Source organism: Suricata suricatta, chromosome X (assembly GCF_006229205.1).
Source record: "Suricata suricatta isolate VVHF042 chromosome X, meerkat_22Aug2017_6uvM2_HiC, whole genome shotgun sequence".
Taxonomy (NCBI): Eukaryota; Metazoa; Chordata; class Mammalia; order Carnivora; family Herpestidae; genus Suricata; species Suricata suricatta.
In genome coordinates this window covers 18,530,202-18,547,519 of record NC_043717.1, presented here as the reverse complement: position 1 = coordinate 18,547,519, position 17,318 = coordinate 18,530,202, and the positions used below count along the sequence as shown (strand labels likewise).

Here is a 17,318-nt window from a genome sequence, read left to right as displayed (position 1 = left end):
AGCTCAGAAAACTCTGTCAGATGAAGTGTAGTTGTCACCCAGTGTAAAGTCATTTTACGTGCCCTGCTGCCTATAAAACCATGGAATTCCACTGGTTTCCTTCCAGACTCTGAGAACAGCTTGTGACCATTTTAAATTGGGTTAAAAATGGCTTTTACACAACTGTAAAGTTATCAAGTTAGGTTTCTTGGCCATTTTTATTTTGCATTCAACAGCAAGAAAAATGTTGAGAGAGAAAGATTAGTAAAAATGCATATACTGATTAAATCAAAGGGTTGTTTATTATAAAAGAATCAAAACAGAAACTCTAAGTACCAGTGTGTACATTGTACACATTTAAATGACTCACAAGAATGAAGTTTTTTTTCCATATACATTAAGATCATACCACCTTGCTGTTTATCAAAAGATGTTCAAGGAGAACTCTGACTCCAACGTGCATACAAGACTGCCATCTTAAACAGACCGCATTTCAAACATGCAACAACGCCACTGGTAATAAAGCTTTGGAATGGGTGTTCATTCTATTATTTGACTACAAACAGGACAGAAAGCAAGATCAGTTGAGAATTTAATCTAAAATAGAACAGAAGCTGTCAATTTTCTGCACCAGCACTCCTCACTCCTCTGCTGCCATCTTTCGCAAATACTCCTTGTCGATCTTGAAGAGTCTCCATCCCTCTTCGCTGGACAGATCAGAGGCACCTCTTCTTTTGTAGAAGTTGATAGATGGTTCGTTCCATTCGGCTACCAAGAAGTGCATGCTGCTGCAGCGACATTTCATGGCAACCTGTTATAAGAGACGGCGAAACAAGCTCAGTGACCGTTCACCGGCTTGCCAAGTCACAAATCGGATTCGGTCATTAAAATGGCTCAGTTAGCCCTCAAGGATTCAGAAACCAAAACCAAGACGTACCTGGCTTAGGTTCTTCAGAATTTCTGATCCTATGCCAAAGCCTAAAAGAGAGAGAGAAGTACCGTTTTAAAAAAATCATCTTTAGGACTTGAGGCCCTGATTTCTCGTCAGAGCGCCCCCCCTCCTAAGCACAGCCATACCTCTATAGTCACTCATTACGAAGAAGTCCTCAAGATACAACAGTTTGCCAATCCATGGGTCATAGGTAAAGTAGTACATGGCAAAACCAACCACGCTGTGTCCTGTAATAAGAGTATCACCTGAGCTGTGGGCCAAAAGCAACCCATCAAGTTGTAGCTGCAAAATCAGAAGCCTATCATAGGTTTTAAAAAATATACATGCATGTATTATAGAAATAAGTAGCCACTGAACTGGACTGTTGCCTGATTTTTTATGCTAGTGCAGTCCAGGCCACTGTTGGATGATCTTGATGTTCTCAGAACATGTATTTGCAAAAAGCATACATTAGAGCTAGCTGAAGCGAGGCTAAAATTGTGGACTGGCCACTCTGCAACCTGCCGGGTCTCACACTTAGGAAGTGAGAACGCTTTCATTACTTGCCAGCACAGCACTGCTATAGACTTAAACTAAACATACGCATTATTCACATCCTACTGATATATTGGTATGTTGACTTGGGAATAAGTCAGGTTTACACGGCAGTTCAGAATAATAAATATTTGTAGTTTAGAAACTCTGCTTCCTTAAGGTCAGGACATCAGGCCAAAAGTGCAACGTTTAATTTCAGAACTTGCCTTCCGATTCACACGTTTTCAGTTTGCTCTCCCCAGTTTTAAGCCAGAAGAAGCAGAGGTACCCAGAAACAGGTATTCCGTAACACCCATATACCTCTGAAAAGTACCTCATCCCGGATGTTTTCCGTTCGTTTCTTCTAGCTTGGGGAAGAGACTTCAGAAAAAAACGAAGCACCCACCCAAACAACTTCCCTTTTTAGCTCTGTCTTCTGACCAGTCAACAGGGACCAGCAAAAACTAAAACAATCTGACTCCCTCGTATAGGGTGTCTATAATTTCAAATGGAGGCAAAGGTTTCAAATTAAACTTTCTAGCCATTTTATAGTCCTTTGCAAACACAGGAAGCGAGTACACTGGAGTTTCTGATCTACCGTGTTTTAAGTGTGTGATAATAGGACCTTACCTCATTTATCATGATCATCTACTTTATTGTGTAAAGGATCTTTTAGTTACCTCCCCGCCCATCCATGTACACGGAAGGGCCATGTACATGGCGAAGCTAGAGACTGTAACCTGAAGATTGGGACAAATTAAAGAAAAAAATGTGATTTAACACAATTACAAAAAAGGTTACGTTAGGGTCAAACAAGAACCATTTATGAAACTGAATTACAACAAACGACATTATACCTAACTCTTCCGGGTCTCCACAGCACTCTGATACTTACTTAAACATCTCTTCCAATCTGCCCTATTATGCGCAGCACATCTATTTTTCTTTTCCTCAGTAGTTTGAACACTCGCTATTATTTCTGGCCAATTTCTCAGTAAGTATCTTTGGCCTGTGTTGTCAGTGGTTCTACACAACAGACACTATGTTTTTATACAACACTCGGTGTTTGGCTTCTGGAAGGGGAGGCTGGTTACCTTCCGGAGACCGGTGCTCCTTGGGCACTTCTGCAACCAGGCAGTGGTAGAAAGGGTGCTCTCCGAAACCGTCCTCTAGTAGATCTGCAAGAAGGGGCAGCAGGGACAGATAGTGATGGCCTCGGTGAAGATGACAAACACCGGACGCCCTTCCCCCGCCCTGCCACAATTGTGTTACCTTTTTCAGTTAAGATTACTTGCTCTTCCATATATTCATATTTGGCCAGTTCCTGGGGCGACGCACATGGGAGAAAGGGAGGAGAGAGAAGAAAACTTGAAGTGAGGCCCCGGCCTAACCACCTCCAAGGGAACAGGGTGGGCGGGGCGGCGATTCATTCCCAGAATCCTGCCCGGAGCGGCCCGGCCGAGGTTGGAGATGGTGGGTGGAGAACGGGGAAACCTCCCGGAGCCGCTCCCCACCTCCCACCCCTCGCCCCAGAAGGAGCCCGGGCCTCCCGCTACCTTGATCAGCCGCAGGATGTCACTGCAGTCGGCGGCGGTGGCTGGGCGGATCACGAATTTAGCCATTTTCGTCTTTTGCTTTTCTTCCCTTTGCGGACCAGGCCCCTGTACTTGAACAGCAGGAGGAGGTGGTTCCTCATTCGTCTCCCGGGAGCTTCCTTTTCTCAGTCAGGCTGGCACCATGACCCGGCGAACCTCTGCAAGCGACGGAAAAGCTTCACCAGAACTGCTACTAGCCCGGCACGCCGGAGTGGCCGCTGGGCCCCGCTTTTTAGCGCGAAGAAGCCCCGCCTCCGGCCGTGAGGCGGAGTCCCCTCGTCCAATGAGGCCGCGACCGCCCCCCTCTTCCGGACAATGCCCGCCCTTCCGGACACCGCCCTCTCTTCCGGGCGTCCTTGTGAACACGTAGGGTGCGGGCGAGGCTAGGCGAGCCGCGGAGTTCTCTAGGGGCGCCCTCTACCGACACCTCTTGAAACCTTCCCGGAAGCCCGAACTGGGAACTTGCGCGTCCCCCTGGCACTTTGGCAAAGGGAAAAAAGGACATCCTTTTGTGGCCCCTGGCTAGTGACTTTCCCTTTTCTTCCTTCACCGGTCAGGAAAGGAAACTCAGCAGAGCCAGCCTTGGGCAACCTGAGGATTAGAACAGCAGCGCTCAAAGTGTGGTACTGGGGACCATCCGGGTCCCAGGATCCTGTCAGAGTGTGTCAAAATTAGTTTCATAATAATAGTAAGACGTCATTGGTCTTTTTCATTCTTGTTGAAAATTTCCAGAGGCGACGTGATGTGTGTGTGATGAAGTCACTTCTCTAATGACTAATGGAATGTGTGCTCGTATATTCTTTTTATAATGCTTATTTCTTTTTTGAGGAAGAGAGGGAGAGCACGCACGAGTAGGGGAGGGGCAGAGAGAAAGGGAGTCTGAGAATACCAAGCAGGCTTAGCGCGGTCAGTGCAGAGCCTAATGCTGGGCTAGAACTCACGAAGCCAGGAGATCATGACCTGAGCTGAAATCAAGAGTTAGACTGAGCCACCCAGGTGCCCCATGCTTGTATATTCTTATGTTTCCTATAATTTCCCAAGGTGAACTATTTGGATTCCTCAATTATTTTTCCCTCTATATTTGTAATTTTTAGAATTAACACACTGTTTTCTTTCTTATTTTTTCAGTTTTCTTTCCTAAATTTCTGACCTTCCTTGTGGACACACATTTCCCTCTGCATGAAGTATGCTTATCACATTTCCTTTAGTAAAGATCTGCTTTTGAAAATTTTTCCATTGTGCCTTCTACATATGTCTTTAATTTATCTTAGAATTTTTGAAGGGTTTATTTCACTGCTTATAGAACTTGAGGTTGGAAGTTATTTTCTTTCAGCATGGTGATGATATCAGACTATCTTCTGGCTTCCCTTGCTGTTGAAAGTTGTAATGGTAACTTGCTCCATCCTCTGTGCTTCTTTTTTTCCCTTTTCTTTAACTTTTTATTTTGAAATAATAACAATTTAAAAAAATTTTTTTAATGTTTTTTATTTATTTTTGAGAGACAGAGAAGACAACACGAGCAGGGGAGGGGCAGAGAGAGAGGGAGACACAGAATCCGAAGCAGGCTCCAGGCTCTGAGCTGTCAGCACAGAGCCCGATGTGGGCCTTGAACCCATTAACTGCGAGATCATAACCTGAGCCGAAGTCAGATGCTCAACCAACTGAGCCACCCAGGCGCCTTGAAATAATTACAAATGTACAGGATGTGTGATGACATTGCTCTGGTGACTAAAGAAACGTGTGCTTGTGTATTCTTATGCTTAATAGAATTTTCAAAGGTAAGCTTTTTGAATTCTTCAGTAAGTTTTAAATGTCCTGAGAGGAAAATGTTTGAGAATGGTTGAATGAGAGTTCTTGACTGTACCCACTGGAACAAGTATTCAGCCTCTTGCAGATAGTTTTTCTTTGACAACCCACCTTCCCAGACAGCGCCTCTGAGGGCTTGCTTTGGCTGCCCTACTTGGATGTCAAAGAGAAAGGGTCCCACAGTGTTCTCTGTCGGTAGAAGGAGAGGTTGCACTATCACCAAACGACCCCTCAAACATTCGACCAGTGATTTTCTGCCTTTGCTAGCAATATCCTGTATGTAAAAATGAAAGCAAAAGTAGGTTCTTTGTTACCCTTCCCACCCTCTGAGAATGTGATGCATAGTGAGTCACCTGGGAGTTTATGAAATGTCTTTCTCAAAGATCTTTAAAAATAGCCTTGATTCTCATCTGCCTAAGCTACTTCAGGTAATGGCTTTCCTGACACCATGACACATGGATGATCATTCGAGGCCCTTCCTGACTCCCTCTCTAACTTGTGGGAGGAGCAGGAGAGCTTATTGCGTATGTGTGTGTTTACTGATAACGGTAAGTTAGACCTCCATGACTAAGCACTAATGATAGCTGGCCTGAAGCAATAGTAAGGCTATTTTCAGTTTGGGTTGCTTAGTTTTTCAGAATAATGATTGTTTCATTAAAATTTGTTTCATTTTTTATGTATTCTGTTTTTCCAGTTGGAATTTCATGCTTTTATGCTTCACTTTGCCATTATGGCAAGAAGAGCGTGTTCTTTTTTTTTTTTTTTAAGATTCTATTTTTTAAGTAGTCTCTCCACCCAACGTGGGGCTTGACTTCACAACCCCAAGATCAAGAGTTGCTGTCTCCACCAACTGAGTGAGCCAGACGCTCCCAAGAAGAACCTATTCTGAAAAGCAGATGGCTATATAAATATATATATATATATATATGTGTATATATATATATATTTATATAGCTTGTTGTGATTGTATTTGTGCAAATGTAGAAGCTTAGAACCCTAAGAAGTTTGAATTTTTTTTGATGGTGAACCAAGTTAGGCTTTTCTATTGTCAGGAATAGATACAATGGATGACCAGCATTACTCTTGATACGGGAATTTATATTTATTTAATTATTTCTTTATTCTCAGTGTTTATTTATCTTTATGCAGGGCTTGAACTCATGAAATGTGGGATTATGACCTGAGCTGAAGTTGGCCACCCAGCTGACTGAGCCACCTAGGCACCCCTGGAATGTATATTTAAAACTGCATGAAGGGATTACCTGGAGAGTTTTGATTTGGTTAATGAGTCAACAAATCAACAAGACTTACTGAGTCTTGTGTTAGGTACTTAGGAGTTAAAAAGGAAGATTCAGTTTTGAAACCAGCCCTCAGGGCATACAGTTTACTTTTAGAGTTATGTGTGTGTAGTTTACTACAGCATAATTTAAGCTCTGTGAGAAAGAGAGTTCCTATAAAACTAAGGAGGTCTTAGTATGGGTAGAGTAGGAGGAAGGAAAACCACCAAGGCATGTTGTGGGTGTTTTACATTCATTGTCTCATTTGATCTTTACAATGTCTTGTGAAATAGGTAATGTTAGCTACATCTTTACAACTGAGAAAATTGGAGGCTCAGGAGGGTTATGCAATTGCCAGAACTAGGAAGTGAAAGAGCTAGGAATGAAGGACTTATGTTGGTTTCCATGCCACAGCGAAGCTGTCCAACCTGCCCTATTAAACTATTATGGAAGGTGTCATGGTTTTCTTTTTCTGTTTATAGAAGTAATACATACTGAGTAAGAAACTTGGAGAATGGCAGAATTACAAAAAGTTAATAAAACTCCTGCATGTAGGTTGATTTCCTTCTAGTCTTTTTGTCTATGTACATATACATGCAGGACTGATACTCAGTTGGTATATATGGTTAGTAGATTTAAAATGGCCACAAATTCATTTCAGCTCCTCCCATCAAGAAGTAGAGTCTGTTTCCCCACTCCTTGAATATGGCTTTGTGACTTGCCTTGACCAATAGAATGCAGTAGAAGTGGTGATATACAGCTTCTAAGCAAGACCTCAAAAGGTCCTAAAACTTCTGCTCATGCCCTCTTGGGAACTGCTCCTGCCCTATGAGGAAGCCTGAGGTAGCTAGCCTCCTTGAGGAGGAAAGACCTCATGAAGACAGGGGTCCAGTTGGTAGCCAGCACCAACTGCAAGATACGTAAGCGAGGCCATCTTGAGTCATCCAAGCGCACATGAGCCGTCAGGTTATTATGGTCATACCAGTGACCCTAATCAGAAGAGCGGCTTAGCTGGTCCCAGGCCACGGTATCAACCTGCAGAATCATGAGCCAGTAAAATGGTTGTTTTAAGCCACTAACTCTTGTGGTGCTTTGTTACACAGCAAAGGCTAACTGAAACTAGATGATCATTTTTGATTTGATTCTTTACATCTGGCTTCCATTCTGATTGGTTGTAGTGTCTGTTCTGACTGGTCTGTGCTTCTTTGCTGTATCTTTCAAAAATATTTAAAAATTACCTGCGTGTGTGTGCGTGTGTGTGTGTGTGTGTGTGTATGTGTGTGTAATAATAACAAATTGGTATCCTATGTATATAATTCCTATCCTTCAGAGTAGTATAGCATATTCTTAGCTACTACGGTTTTGGGATTAAATTTCCCATCTGTGTGGTTGTGTCATTTCCTTAACTTGATTAAGTCACCATTTTATTTGTCTCTAATGAATAAATAATAAGAATATCCTTAATATGGTTAGTTGTTGTGAGGACTAAGTGAAGTAATACATAAAAAGTGCTCAGCATAGCACCTGACCTAACTCTTAGCTTTATTACTGTTAACATTTGTAGTTATATCTTTTCCATATCATTAAGTGTATTTAATTTAAAAAATATAATGGTTTCTTAGAATTCCATTCTGTGCAATTTATTTGACCATTTTTCTTGTTAAAGAGTTAGATTTCTTTCACTCCTAAATAATGCATTGATGAACATCTTTCCATCCAAGTGAGGCCCAGGTTTCTGACTGTCTCCTTAGGAAGATTCCCAGAAGTGAAATTACCAGCTGAGCAGAGATGTCATTTTGTTCATCTGAAGCCAGACAAATACTCCAAATTCAGGTTCTCACTGCATGAAAGTCTAATTTGAGATGACTCCCGGGATGTGCTTGCTCTAGCTCAAACTATCTAACTTTTGATGACACCTGGCATCTGTATTCCGCAGGTTATGACACTTGGGACAGACTAGAATTTGGGTCTTCTCCAAAGGGGGTTTCCTTGCTACACGTGGATGCAACTCTATGGGAATGGTCAATAAAAACAACTAGCCCCAGGAAAACATCTTGTTTTGGGCCAAGGTTTTCTTTTATTATTCTATCCTTTTTTTTTAAATTGTGAAATTATACTTTATTTATTTTATTTATTTTTTATACAATTTATCTTTTTAACATATGCAATTATTTTCCGTCATTTACAATACAGTAGTTACAATGATACTCCAAACAGAAAAGCAAAGTAAAAAATCAAAACCCCCACTTCTATTTCATGTAATTAGACTTATACAGAAATTAGAAGGTTACGTACCAACTAGTTAATCACCTAATTTCACAGCTATCTGTGAAATTATACTTTAGAGCGTGGAAAGCTGTTTCATCTTTAGGGGTGGACCATCAGAAGTGTAAGACTTCTCTTTGTAAATGTCAAGTATTATGTTACTTTACGCTGCAGTTGAGAGGCTGGCCAGTAATTAGTAAGGTATTAATCAGGACTCTGTTTGCAAGTGGTAGTACCTGATTCTAACTAGTTTAGGCAAAAGGGGAGCACAGGGCTGACAGGAACTAGGACTTTGTGGTACAGTCTGAAATATACTGAAAAAGAGGAAAGGTCAGGGCTTGTAATGGACAGCTATTTGTTTCCCAGAAAATCATTGTCTGCTTTTGAATAATTATTTCCCCCCTAAACCCAAATAGATGGTTCTCGTTGGTGAGTGGGGGGAGGCTCCTGATCGGAGCATGCCGCCTGCTTCCTCGATATTGTGATCCAAGCCATGCCAACCTTTTCTCAATGGTGCCGAGAAAGTCCTCCCCTTTCTGCTGGCACATCTGGGGAGATGTGGAGGGGTGTGACAATGACTTCGACTTGCCTGGGAACACTGGCCACTTTTGAGTCTCTGGCTCTTCATAGCCACAGCTGGGACAGCCTTTACGCTCCCCATCACCTCTGTTGCCTACTTTGGATCACCTCGCAGAGCCACCCCGCCCCAGGTACTACTACTTTGCACACTAGTAAGGAAAAAGGGGGCTGAATGGCCAGAAAGTCTCCATTCCATTCACTTCCCTTCAGAAGGAAGTGGGGATAAGAAGCTCCTTGCTTGACCAAAGAGGGGGGTTGGGAGAGGTAGATACTGTTTGGGAACATGCCGAAATAGGGATGATCATACTTGAAATCCCTGGGGTTGAACTTTAAGACATGAAATGACTCCTTTCTTTTCCCTGTCTGGTCGTCTTTGTGTTTGTTTGGTTTTGTCCGGTGGTCTTTGTGACGAGGCCAGCACATTGGCAATTGTGTTAAATCTGCAGAAATTGCCTCCTGGAAACCAGATGTAGAGGCTGGCTGACCTTTAGGCAAAGACATTCCAAGTTTCTGAATGTTTGTGAGTTAAGACTGGTCTTGTTGGCCCAATGGCCACTGCGGTCCACCAAGAACACTTTATATTTCAAGGTTCCACAATAGCAAGACAGATATTTGGAAGCAAGTTGTTTTATACTTCCCCTTTTGTATTAGTTATCGATTGCCATAACAAATGGCCACAAACATACTGGCTTATGTTATATACATTTAGTACTGCCGTTTCTGTGGGTTGGGAGTCCAGGCGTGGTTTAGCTGTTTCCTCTGATAAAGGCATCAGCCAGGCTGCGTTCTGCTGTGGGAGTCTGGCCAAAGAGGAATCCACTTGTGAGCTCAGGTTGTAGGTACCGGTAGAATTCATTTCCTTGACCCGGGACTTTGACTTCTTACTGGCTGTCAGTTGAGGCCACCTGTGGTTTCCAGAAGCTGCCTACAGTTCCTTATCATGTGGGCTTATCCGGTATGCTGTTTACTTCATCAAGCCAGCAAAGACAGTATATAGAATAGTATGCTAGCAAGATAGTCGTTTGTTTTAGTTGTGAAAAACCCCCACATAAGATAAATTTTACCATGTTAACTATTTTAACCATTTGTACAGTACAATAATGTTAACTATGTGCACATTGTTGTATGACGAATCTCTGGAAATCTTTCCTCTTGCAAAACTGCAACTCTATACCCATTGAACACTTCCTCATTTCCCCCTCTTCCTAGCACCTGGTAACTAGCATTCTGCTTTCTGCCTCCTATGAGTTTAACTACTTTAGATACCTCATATAAGTGGATCAGACACCGTCTTTTTGTGACTGGCTTATTTCACTTAGCACAATGTCCTCAAGGTTTATCCATATTGTAGCCAGTGATAAAACTTTCTTCTTTTAAAAAGTTGAGAGGCACCTGGGTGGCTCAGTCAGTTAAGCGTCCGACTTGAGCTTGGGTCATGGTCTCATGGTTTGTGGTTCGAGCCCCGTGTCAGGCTCTGTGCTGACAGCTCAGAGCCTGGAGCCTGCTTTGAATTCTGTATCTCCCTCTCTCTCTGACCCTCCCCCACTCACACTCTGTCTTTCAAAAATGAATAATGTTAAAAATTTTTTTAAAGTTGAATAATATTCCATTGTATATACCACATTTCTTTTTTTATGTGCAAACTTTCACAAATTTTATTTTTTTAAGTTTTTATTTAAATTCCAGTTAACATACAGTGTTCTGTTAATTTCAGGGGTTCATTATAGCGATTCAGCTCTTCCGTACATCACCCACTGCTCATCACAAGTGCCCTCCTAAATCCCCATCACTTATTTCACCCCTCCCCTCTGGGAAACATCAGTTTGTTCTCTATAGTTAAAAATCTGTTTCTTGGTTTGCCTCTGTCTCTCATTTTCCCCTTTGCTCATTTCTTTTGTTTCTTAAAGTCCACATATGAGTGAAATCATATTATATACCACATTTCTTGACACGTAGGTTGCTTCCATTTTTTGGCTCTTCTGAATAATGGTACACTGAGCATAGATGTGCAAATATCTTTTCAAGACCCTGTTTTCAGTTCTTTAGGATCTATACCCAGAAATGGGATTGCTAGATTATATGGTATTTCTATTTTTAGTGTGTGAGGAACCTGTACATGTTTTCCATAGAGGCTATACCATTCCCACCACCAGTGCACCACAGTTCTCTTTTCTCCACATCTGGGTCTGTGTTGTTCTCTTCTGGGTTTTGTGTGTGTTTGTTTGCTTTGGATAATGGTCATCCTTTTATTTTTATTTTTTGGATAATGGTCATCCTAACAGGTGTGAGGTGGTAGCTCCCTGTGGTTTTGATTTGCAGTTCTCTGATGATTAGTGATGCTGAGCATCTTTTTATACACTTGTGGGCCATTTGTATATCTTCATTGGAGGAGTGTCCATTTAAGTTCTTTGGCCATTTTTAAACTAGGTTATTTGTTTTTTTAATGTCTAAAGTTTCAAAAAATATTTATTTATTTTGAGAGGGAGAGAGAGAGAGGGCATGAGAGAATCCCAAGCAGGTTCTGCACTGATGGTGCGGGGCATGATCTCATGCCCAGCGGAAACTGAGAGTCAGATGTTCAACTAACAGCCACCCAGGTGCCCCAGGCTATTTGTTTTTAATTGTTGAGCAGTAGGAATTCTTTCTGTATTCTGGATACTAACGTTTTATCAAATATATGATTTGCAGATATTTCCTCCCATTCCTTAGTTTGCCTTTTCACTCTGTTAATTGTTTCCTTTGACGTACAAATATCTTTAACTTTGATGTAGTCCCATTTGTATATTTTTGCTTTTGTTGCCTGGCAAGAGAGGGTTTTACATGATGTAACATAATCACAGGAGTGACATCTTATCGCCCTGACCAGATTCTCGTGATTAAAAGCAAGCCACGGGTCCTAGCCATACCCAACTGGAGAGGATCACATGAAGGCGTAAACACCAGGAGGTGTCTGCATACCAAGGTCAGTAAAAGCCTATTTTTTTAATTTAACATTTAACAAACACTTCTTAAAGTCTGTTTCCTGCCAAGCATTGTGCTTGGGGGTTATGAAGTAAATGTGGCATAGTCCTTGCTGTCCACCGGCTTACAGTTAAACATTACAGCTTCCAGCTGAAGGGATCCAGCCTCCTAGAGAAAAGGGACAGGAACAATCAGAACTGAGGGGGCAGAGACGCGGTCTGTTGTCCATCCAGTGTGACCTACCTACCTCCTCCTGCTCCTCTAGGCCACCCTCCCTCTCTCCCCTTCTGGAGTCCTGTCCAAAAGGAAGAAGACGGCCCACTGCTCAGCCAGGGGTCAAGGCTCTAACTCCTCATACATACTTAGGAAACCTGCGAAGTGCAATCGGCCATCCTCAGGCCCCCCCAAGTATCAGCTCTGTGAATCTAGGTATGAAGATTACTCAATAAGAAGATCAGAGGAAGTAATTGCTTGTGAGTGCACAAAGTTGAAGACACCCCCTCTTTTCCCTATGGCCCCTGGGTACATGTACTAGATTTTAAAGTTCAACATCCAGCTCACCAATGTTTGTACCATTCATAAACTGGCAATTAAATGTTAACTGGGAATCCAGAAAATAGAGGCTACTTCAAAGAAGGAAAAGCAAGGGAGTGTTCTCCACCCAAGCAGCCGCTGTGTGACCTGAGGAGCAAGGAGCAGACCCACGCTCTGGCCCTGATGTGAGTGGAGGCTGGGCATATTCTGTCGGGGTCAGCAAAGGTTATTACCTTAGGACTTATCCCGAAGTTGGAGGCGAAGGGGGTGAATCATTCCTTTTAAAGAGATGATAGAGGTAGGAGAAGGGGTGCAAGAAGATCAAAGGGGACCCAGGACCATAGGACTGAGAGAACTGTAGTACATTTTAAGGTCTCCTTAAAAGATTAATTATAGAAGGGTGCTACAGGAGAGGAAGGAACGAGGTCTACAACTAGCATTTCTTAGTGTCTATTATGAGTGGCGTGCCTGGCTTGGCATTTTACAGATGTGATTTCGTTTAGTCTGTTTCTTGTAATGTTTATTTATTTTGAGAGAGAGAGAGCATGAGCAGGGGAGGAGCAGGACAGGGAGAGAGGGAATCCCAAGCACTGACAGTGCAGAGCCCAATGTGGGACTCGAACTCATGAACTATGAGATCATGACCTGAGCTGAAATCAAAAGTTGGACGTCTAACCGACTGAGCCACCCAGGTGCCACTGATTTCATTTAGTCTCTATTTTTTTAATTAAAATTTTTGTTTAATGTTTATTTATTTTGAGAGAGGGTCAGAGACAGAGAGACAGAGCACAAGCAAGGGAGAGGCAGACACACAATCCAAAGCAGGTTCCAAGCTCTGAACTGTCAGCACAGAGCCCAATGAGGGGCTTGAACCCACAAACTGTGAGATCATGACCTGAGCCAAAGTCAGACGCTTATCCTACTGACCCACCCAGGTGCCTGATAGTCTTTTTTTTTTTTTTAATTATTTTAATCATAAGAGTTAAGGGTTTTTTTTTCTTCAAAGACCCTCAACCTCTATTGTTGAGATTTATGTCATCATAGAAGTATAGACTGGTCGTGATTCACGAGTACAAATTTCTCATCTCATTGCTAAGAAACTGAAGCCCAGAGAGGGTGAAGTACTTGTCCAAGGTCACAGAGCTAGAAGGTGGCAGAGTCAGAAATACAACTGAGGTCTCCTGATTCTAAGTCAAGAGATATTTGACTATTCCTCATAGGTCTTCCGGCAGAAATGGAAAACTTAAAAACAGACAGTATATTAAATACTGTCCTAAGGCTAGAGCTCAGGTAGAAAACTGTAAACATTCCACACATTTGGTCTACTTCTCACAAATTAAGTTTCACTAGCACATGCTTTATTTTTATTACAGCAAAGAATGCTTGGACTTGACAGTTCAAGTATTCTCAGTTTCTTCCTCTTCCTAAGCCTCCTGTCTCTGGTCTCTGCCTTGTGCTCCCCTCGCCTCGCCCCTCCCAAGGACTGATAAATCGGACTCTGCAATATGGATCGGAAACACCTAGAACTTGAGACAAGTACACAATCCACTCGCTAGGAGATGCCTGCCACTCGAAGAGGCTGCAAGCACCTGCCCCCACCCAGACCTCTTCAAGGGAGAATTCCAGAGGCCACAGGACTTGGCGTTCATGGAGGAGTCCCCTCTGAACATCTCGTCAGTGAATCTGGGGTATCGTGGTGTCATCGTGCTTTCCGAGATCGGCGCTTTCCCAGTACTTTGTTTTTATTTTTTAATTTATTTTTTAAATTTATTTTTTTATAGAGAGAGCGAGAGAGAGACAGAGCATGATCGGGGGGGGGGGGCAGAGAGAGAGGGAGACACAGAATCCGAAGCAGGCTAAGGCTCTGAGCTGTCAGCACACAGCCCGATGCAGGGCTTGAACCTACAAACCATGAAATCATGACCCTAGCCAAAGTTGGATACTTAACTGACTGAGCCACCCAGGCACCTCCCCCGCCCCCAGTACTTTGAAAATGGCCCGTAGCTCTACATTCCTGTTACTCCCTTACAGAGGAGCACACACTTCTCTGCCAGGAGGAGTGGGTTTTCCTATCCCAGCAGGTGACGTAGAGAATGCCAACCTGTGGACATGATGCCGAAGGGCAGTTGGGTCAGTAAGTACCTTTTGGGAAATGGGGCTGAATGTACTCCATGGCAGCAAAAGCAGAAAGTTTCAAGGCCAGGCAAACCTAGGTGCAAATCCCAGTGCTGCCAGTCACCAGCTGTGTGATTTTGGACGAGATTCTTGAATCTCTGTATGCTTATCTGTGAAATGCCATTAGATCGTTTTGTCCTCCTAGGATTGTAAATATTAAATGGTGTTGTAAAACGCTTTAGAGAGTGCTTAGAATATAGAAGGTGCCCACTAAATGTTTCTTTCTATCTGGCTGGTGATATAAGGAGTATAGCAATGTTTGGATTAGGAAGAATAATTGTAAATGGTCCAATAAGGAGAGGGAAGGATTTGATTCTAAACCTATTTTTATCCTGCCCGTACACAGGATCATTCTCTTATTCATTGACCTTTGTCAAGAAGCTTGACCTTCCTCATTAAAAATCAATGTGCAGTGATTCCATTAACATTTGCCAACTGAGGCCTGCCCAGTGGTCGCAGAGGCTGGGTGATCAGTATTGTTATCCCTATTGTACTCCGCCCGGAGCGTTTTATCTGCCTGGCCAGTCGTCATGTAGACAAGGTCCAATCCAGAGCACATCACCTAAGATAAATTATTTACAACTCTATCTCACTTTAGGAGTGGACCTCATCCATGACTGATTACTATTTAACTATAAACCACACCTGGAGATTTTTTAAAAAAGAAGCAGCTTAGTGAAAATAGGAGAAAAGGTTTAAATGACAATTATACAGAGCATATTCATTTACACACTTTTTTCCTTTCTCCTTTTTACAGCTATTTTACAGTTATGCCAGATAGAGGGAAATTATGCAGTTACGGTGCTTAGAATCTGGGCAAGACGGCAGACAGAACAATTTCCCAAACTTTGTTTTTGGTACCTAGTCTCTGAAACCACGGTTAAAAAGAAAAAGCTGTAAGGCAGCTGTGAATAGTGGTTAGGCACGCTTCCTTTACCTTCAGCAACCTGTAACAGTGAAACACAATGTACAGGTCTATAATTGTCTCGTTTGGCTTCCAGATTAGTCCAAATTCACTGAAAATTCTCTTCTACATATCCAAGAATCCAGCGAACCCCAAGCAGCATAGACACAAACCATACCAAGGCACTGCAGAATCAAATTTCTGAAAACCGGTGATAAAGACAAAATCTTAAAGATGAAACTAATAACTGATTTGTCAAACAGTGAAAACCAGAGGATGGTCAAACATCTTTATATTTTTAAGTTTATTTGCTTATTTTGAGAAAGACATTGCATGGGAGGAGGAGGAGGAGGAGGAGGAGGAGGAGGAGGAGGAGGAGGAGGAGAAGGAGAAGGAGAGAGAGAGAGAGAGAGAGAGAGAGAGAGGGAGAGAGAATCACAAGCAGGGTCTGCCCCTGTCAGTATGGAGCCCAATCCAGGGCTCGAACTCATAAACTGTGAGATCATGACCTGAGCTGAAAGCAGTAGTTGGACGCTTAACTGACTGAGCCACCCAGATGCCCCTGGAACAACATCTTTAAAGCATTAAAAGAAAAACACTGTCAGCCTTGAATTTTATATCCAGTGAAAATGTTCTTCAAAGATGAAGGCAAAAATAAAGACATTTCAGTTAAGCCAAAGTCAAGAGAATTCATTGCTAGTGAACTCGTACTACAAGGAATGCCAAAGGAGGTTCTTTCGACTGAAGGAAAAGGATACCAGATGGACGCCTACACTTACACAAAAGAATGAAGAGTAAATACGGTAAATATGTGGGTACTATAAAATATATTTTTCTTGTTTTTAATATCTTTTTTTGAGCTTTTATATTTTTTATTCTTCATTTAACTTTTAAAACACTACTATAATTGAATATTAAAACAAAAACAATAGCCAAGTAGTGAGCTATGATTATAGTCCTTCACTCATTCACTACTGCATATAAAATGCCACCAGTGTTATTCACTGGCCCCATTAAGAGGTCTGACACTGAACACCTCCCCTAGGGTGATGTTCATCATCCTCATATGCTTCTCCATTGTAATGGCGCCGTCTTTCCTAATTTGGATCAAAGTCCACCAGTTCTACCTGGTCCATTTCATCAGTCTCTTCTACTTCCTTCCTCTCAGGTAGGAGTTTTTCCAGCAAAGAGAGGTTTTTTTTTTAATAGTTTATTGTCAAATTGGTTTACATACAACACCCAGTGCTCTTCCCCATAAGTGCTCTCCACCATCACTACCACCTCCTTCCCCCTCTCCCCCTTCCCCTTCAACCCTCAGTTCATGTTCAGTATTCAATAGTCTCTCAAGTTTTGCGTCCCTCTCTCTCCCCAAGTCTCTTTCCCTCTTCCCCTCCTCCAGGTCCTCCATTAGGTTTCTCCTGTTTTCCTGTTAGACCTATGAGTGCGAACATATGGTATCTGTCCTTCTCTGCCTGACTTATATCACTTACCATGACACACTCAAGGTCCATCCACTTTCCTACAAATGGCCAGATTTCATTCTTTCCATTGCCATGTTGTACTCCATTGTGTATATATACCACATCTTCTTGATCCACTCATCAGGTGATGGACATTTAGGCTTTTCCCATGTTTTGGCTATTGTTGACATTGCTGCTATGAACATTGGGGTACATGTGCTCCTATTCATCAGCATTTCTGTATCTCTTGGGTAAATCCCTAGCAATGCTATTGCTGGGTCATAAGGGAGTTCTATGGATAGTTTTTTGAGGAGCCTC

At 42.4% G+C, this 17,318-nt stretch overlaps 1 protein-coding gene and 1 pseudogene across 1 annotated transcript; both read right to left on the bottom strand.

Annotated features, from left to right (window-relative positions):
• Positions 1-256: 256 nt before the first annotated feature.
• On the bottom strand, positions 257-3,262 carry SAT1 (spermidine/spermine N1-acetyltransferase 1). Its single transcript, XM_029930693.1, has 6 exons — positions 3,001-3,262; positions 2,717-2,768; positions 2,539-2,622; positions 1,057-1,158; positions 917-957; positions 257-790 (listed from the first exon to the last, which is right to left on the bottom strand). Exons 1-6 carry the CDS (start codon positions 3,064-3,066, stop codon positions 620-622), a joined length of 516 nt encoding a protein of 171 aa, XP_029786553.1. The 5' UTR covers positions 3,067-3,262; the 3' UTR covers positions 257-619.
• Positions 3,263-16,553: 13,291 nt separating this feature from the next.
• Positions 16,554-17,318, bottom strand: part of LOC115283849 — a 3,838-nt pseudogene continuing 3,073 nt past the window's right edge.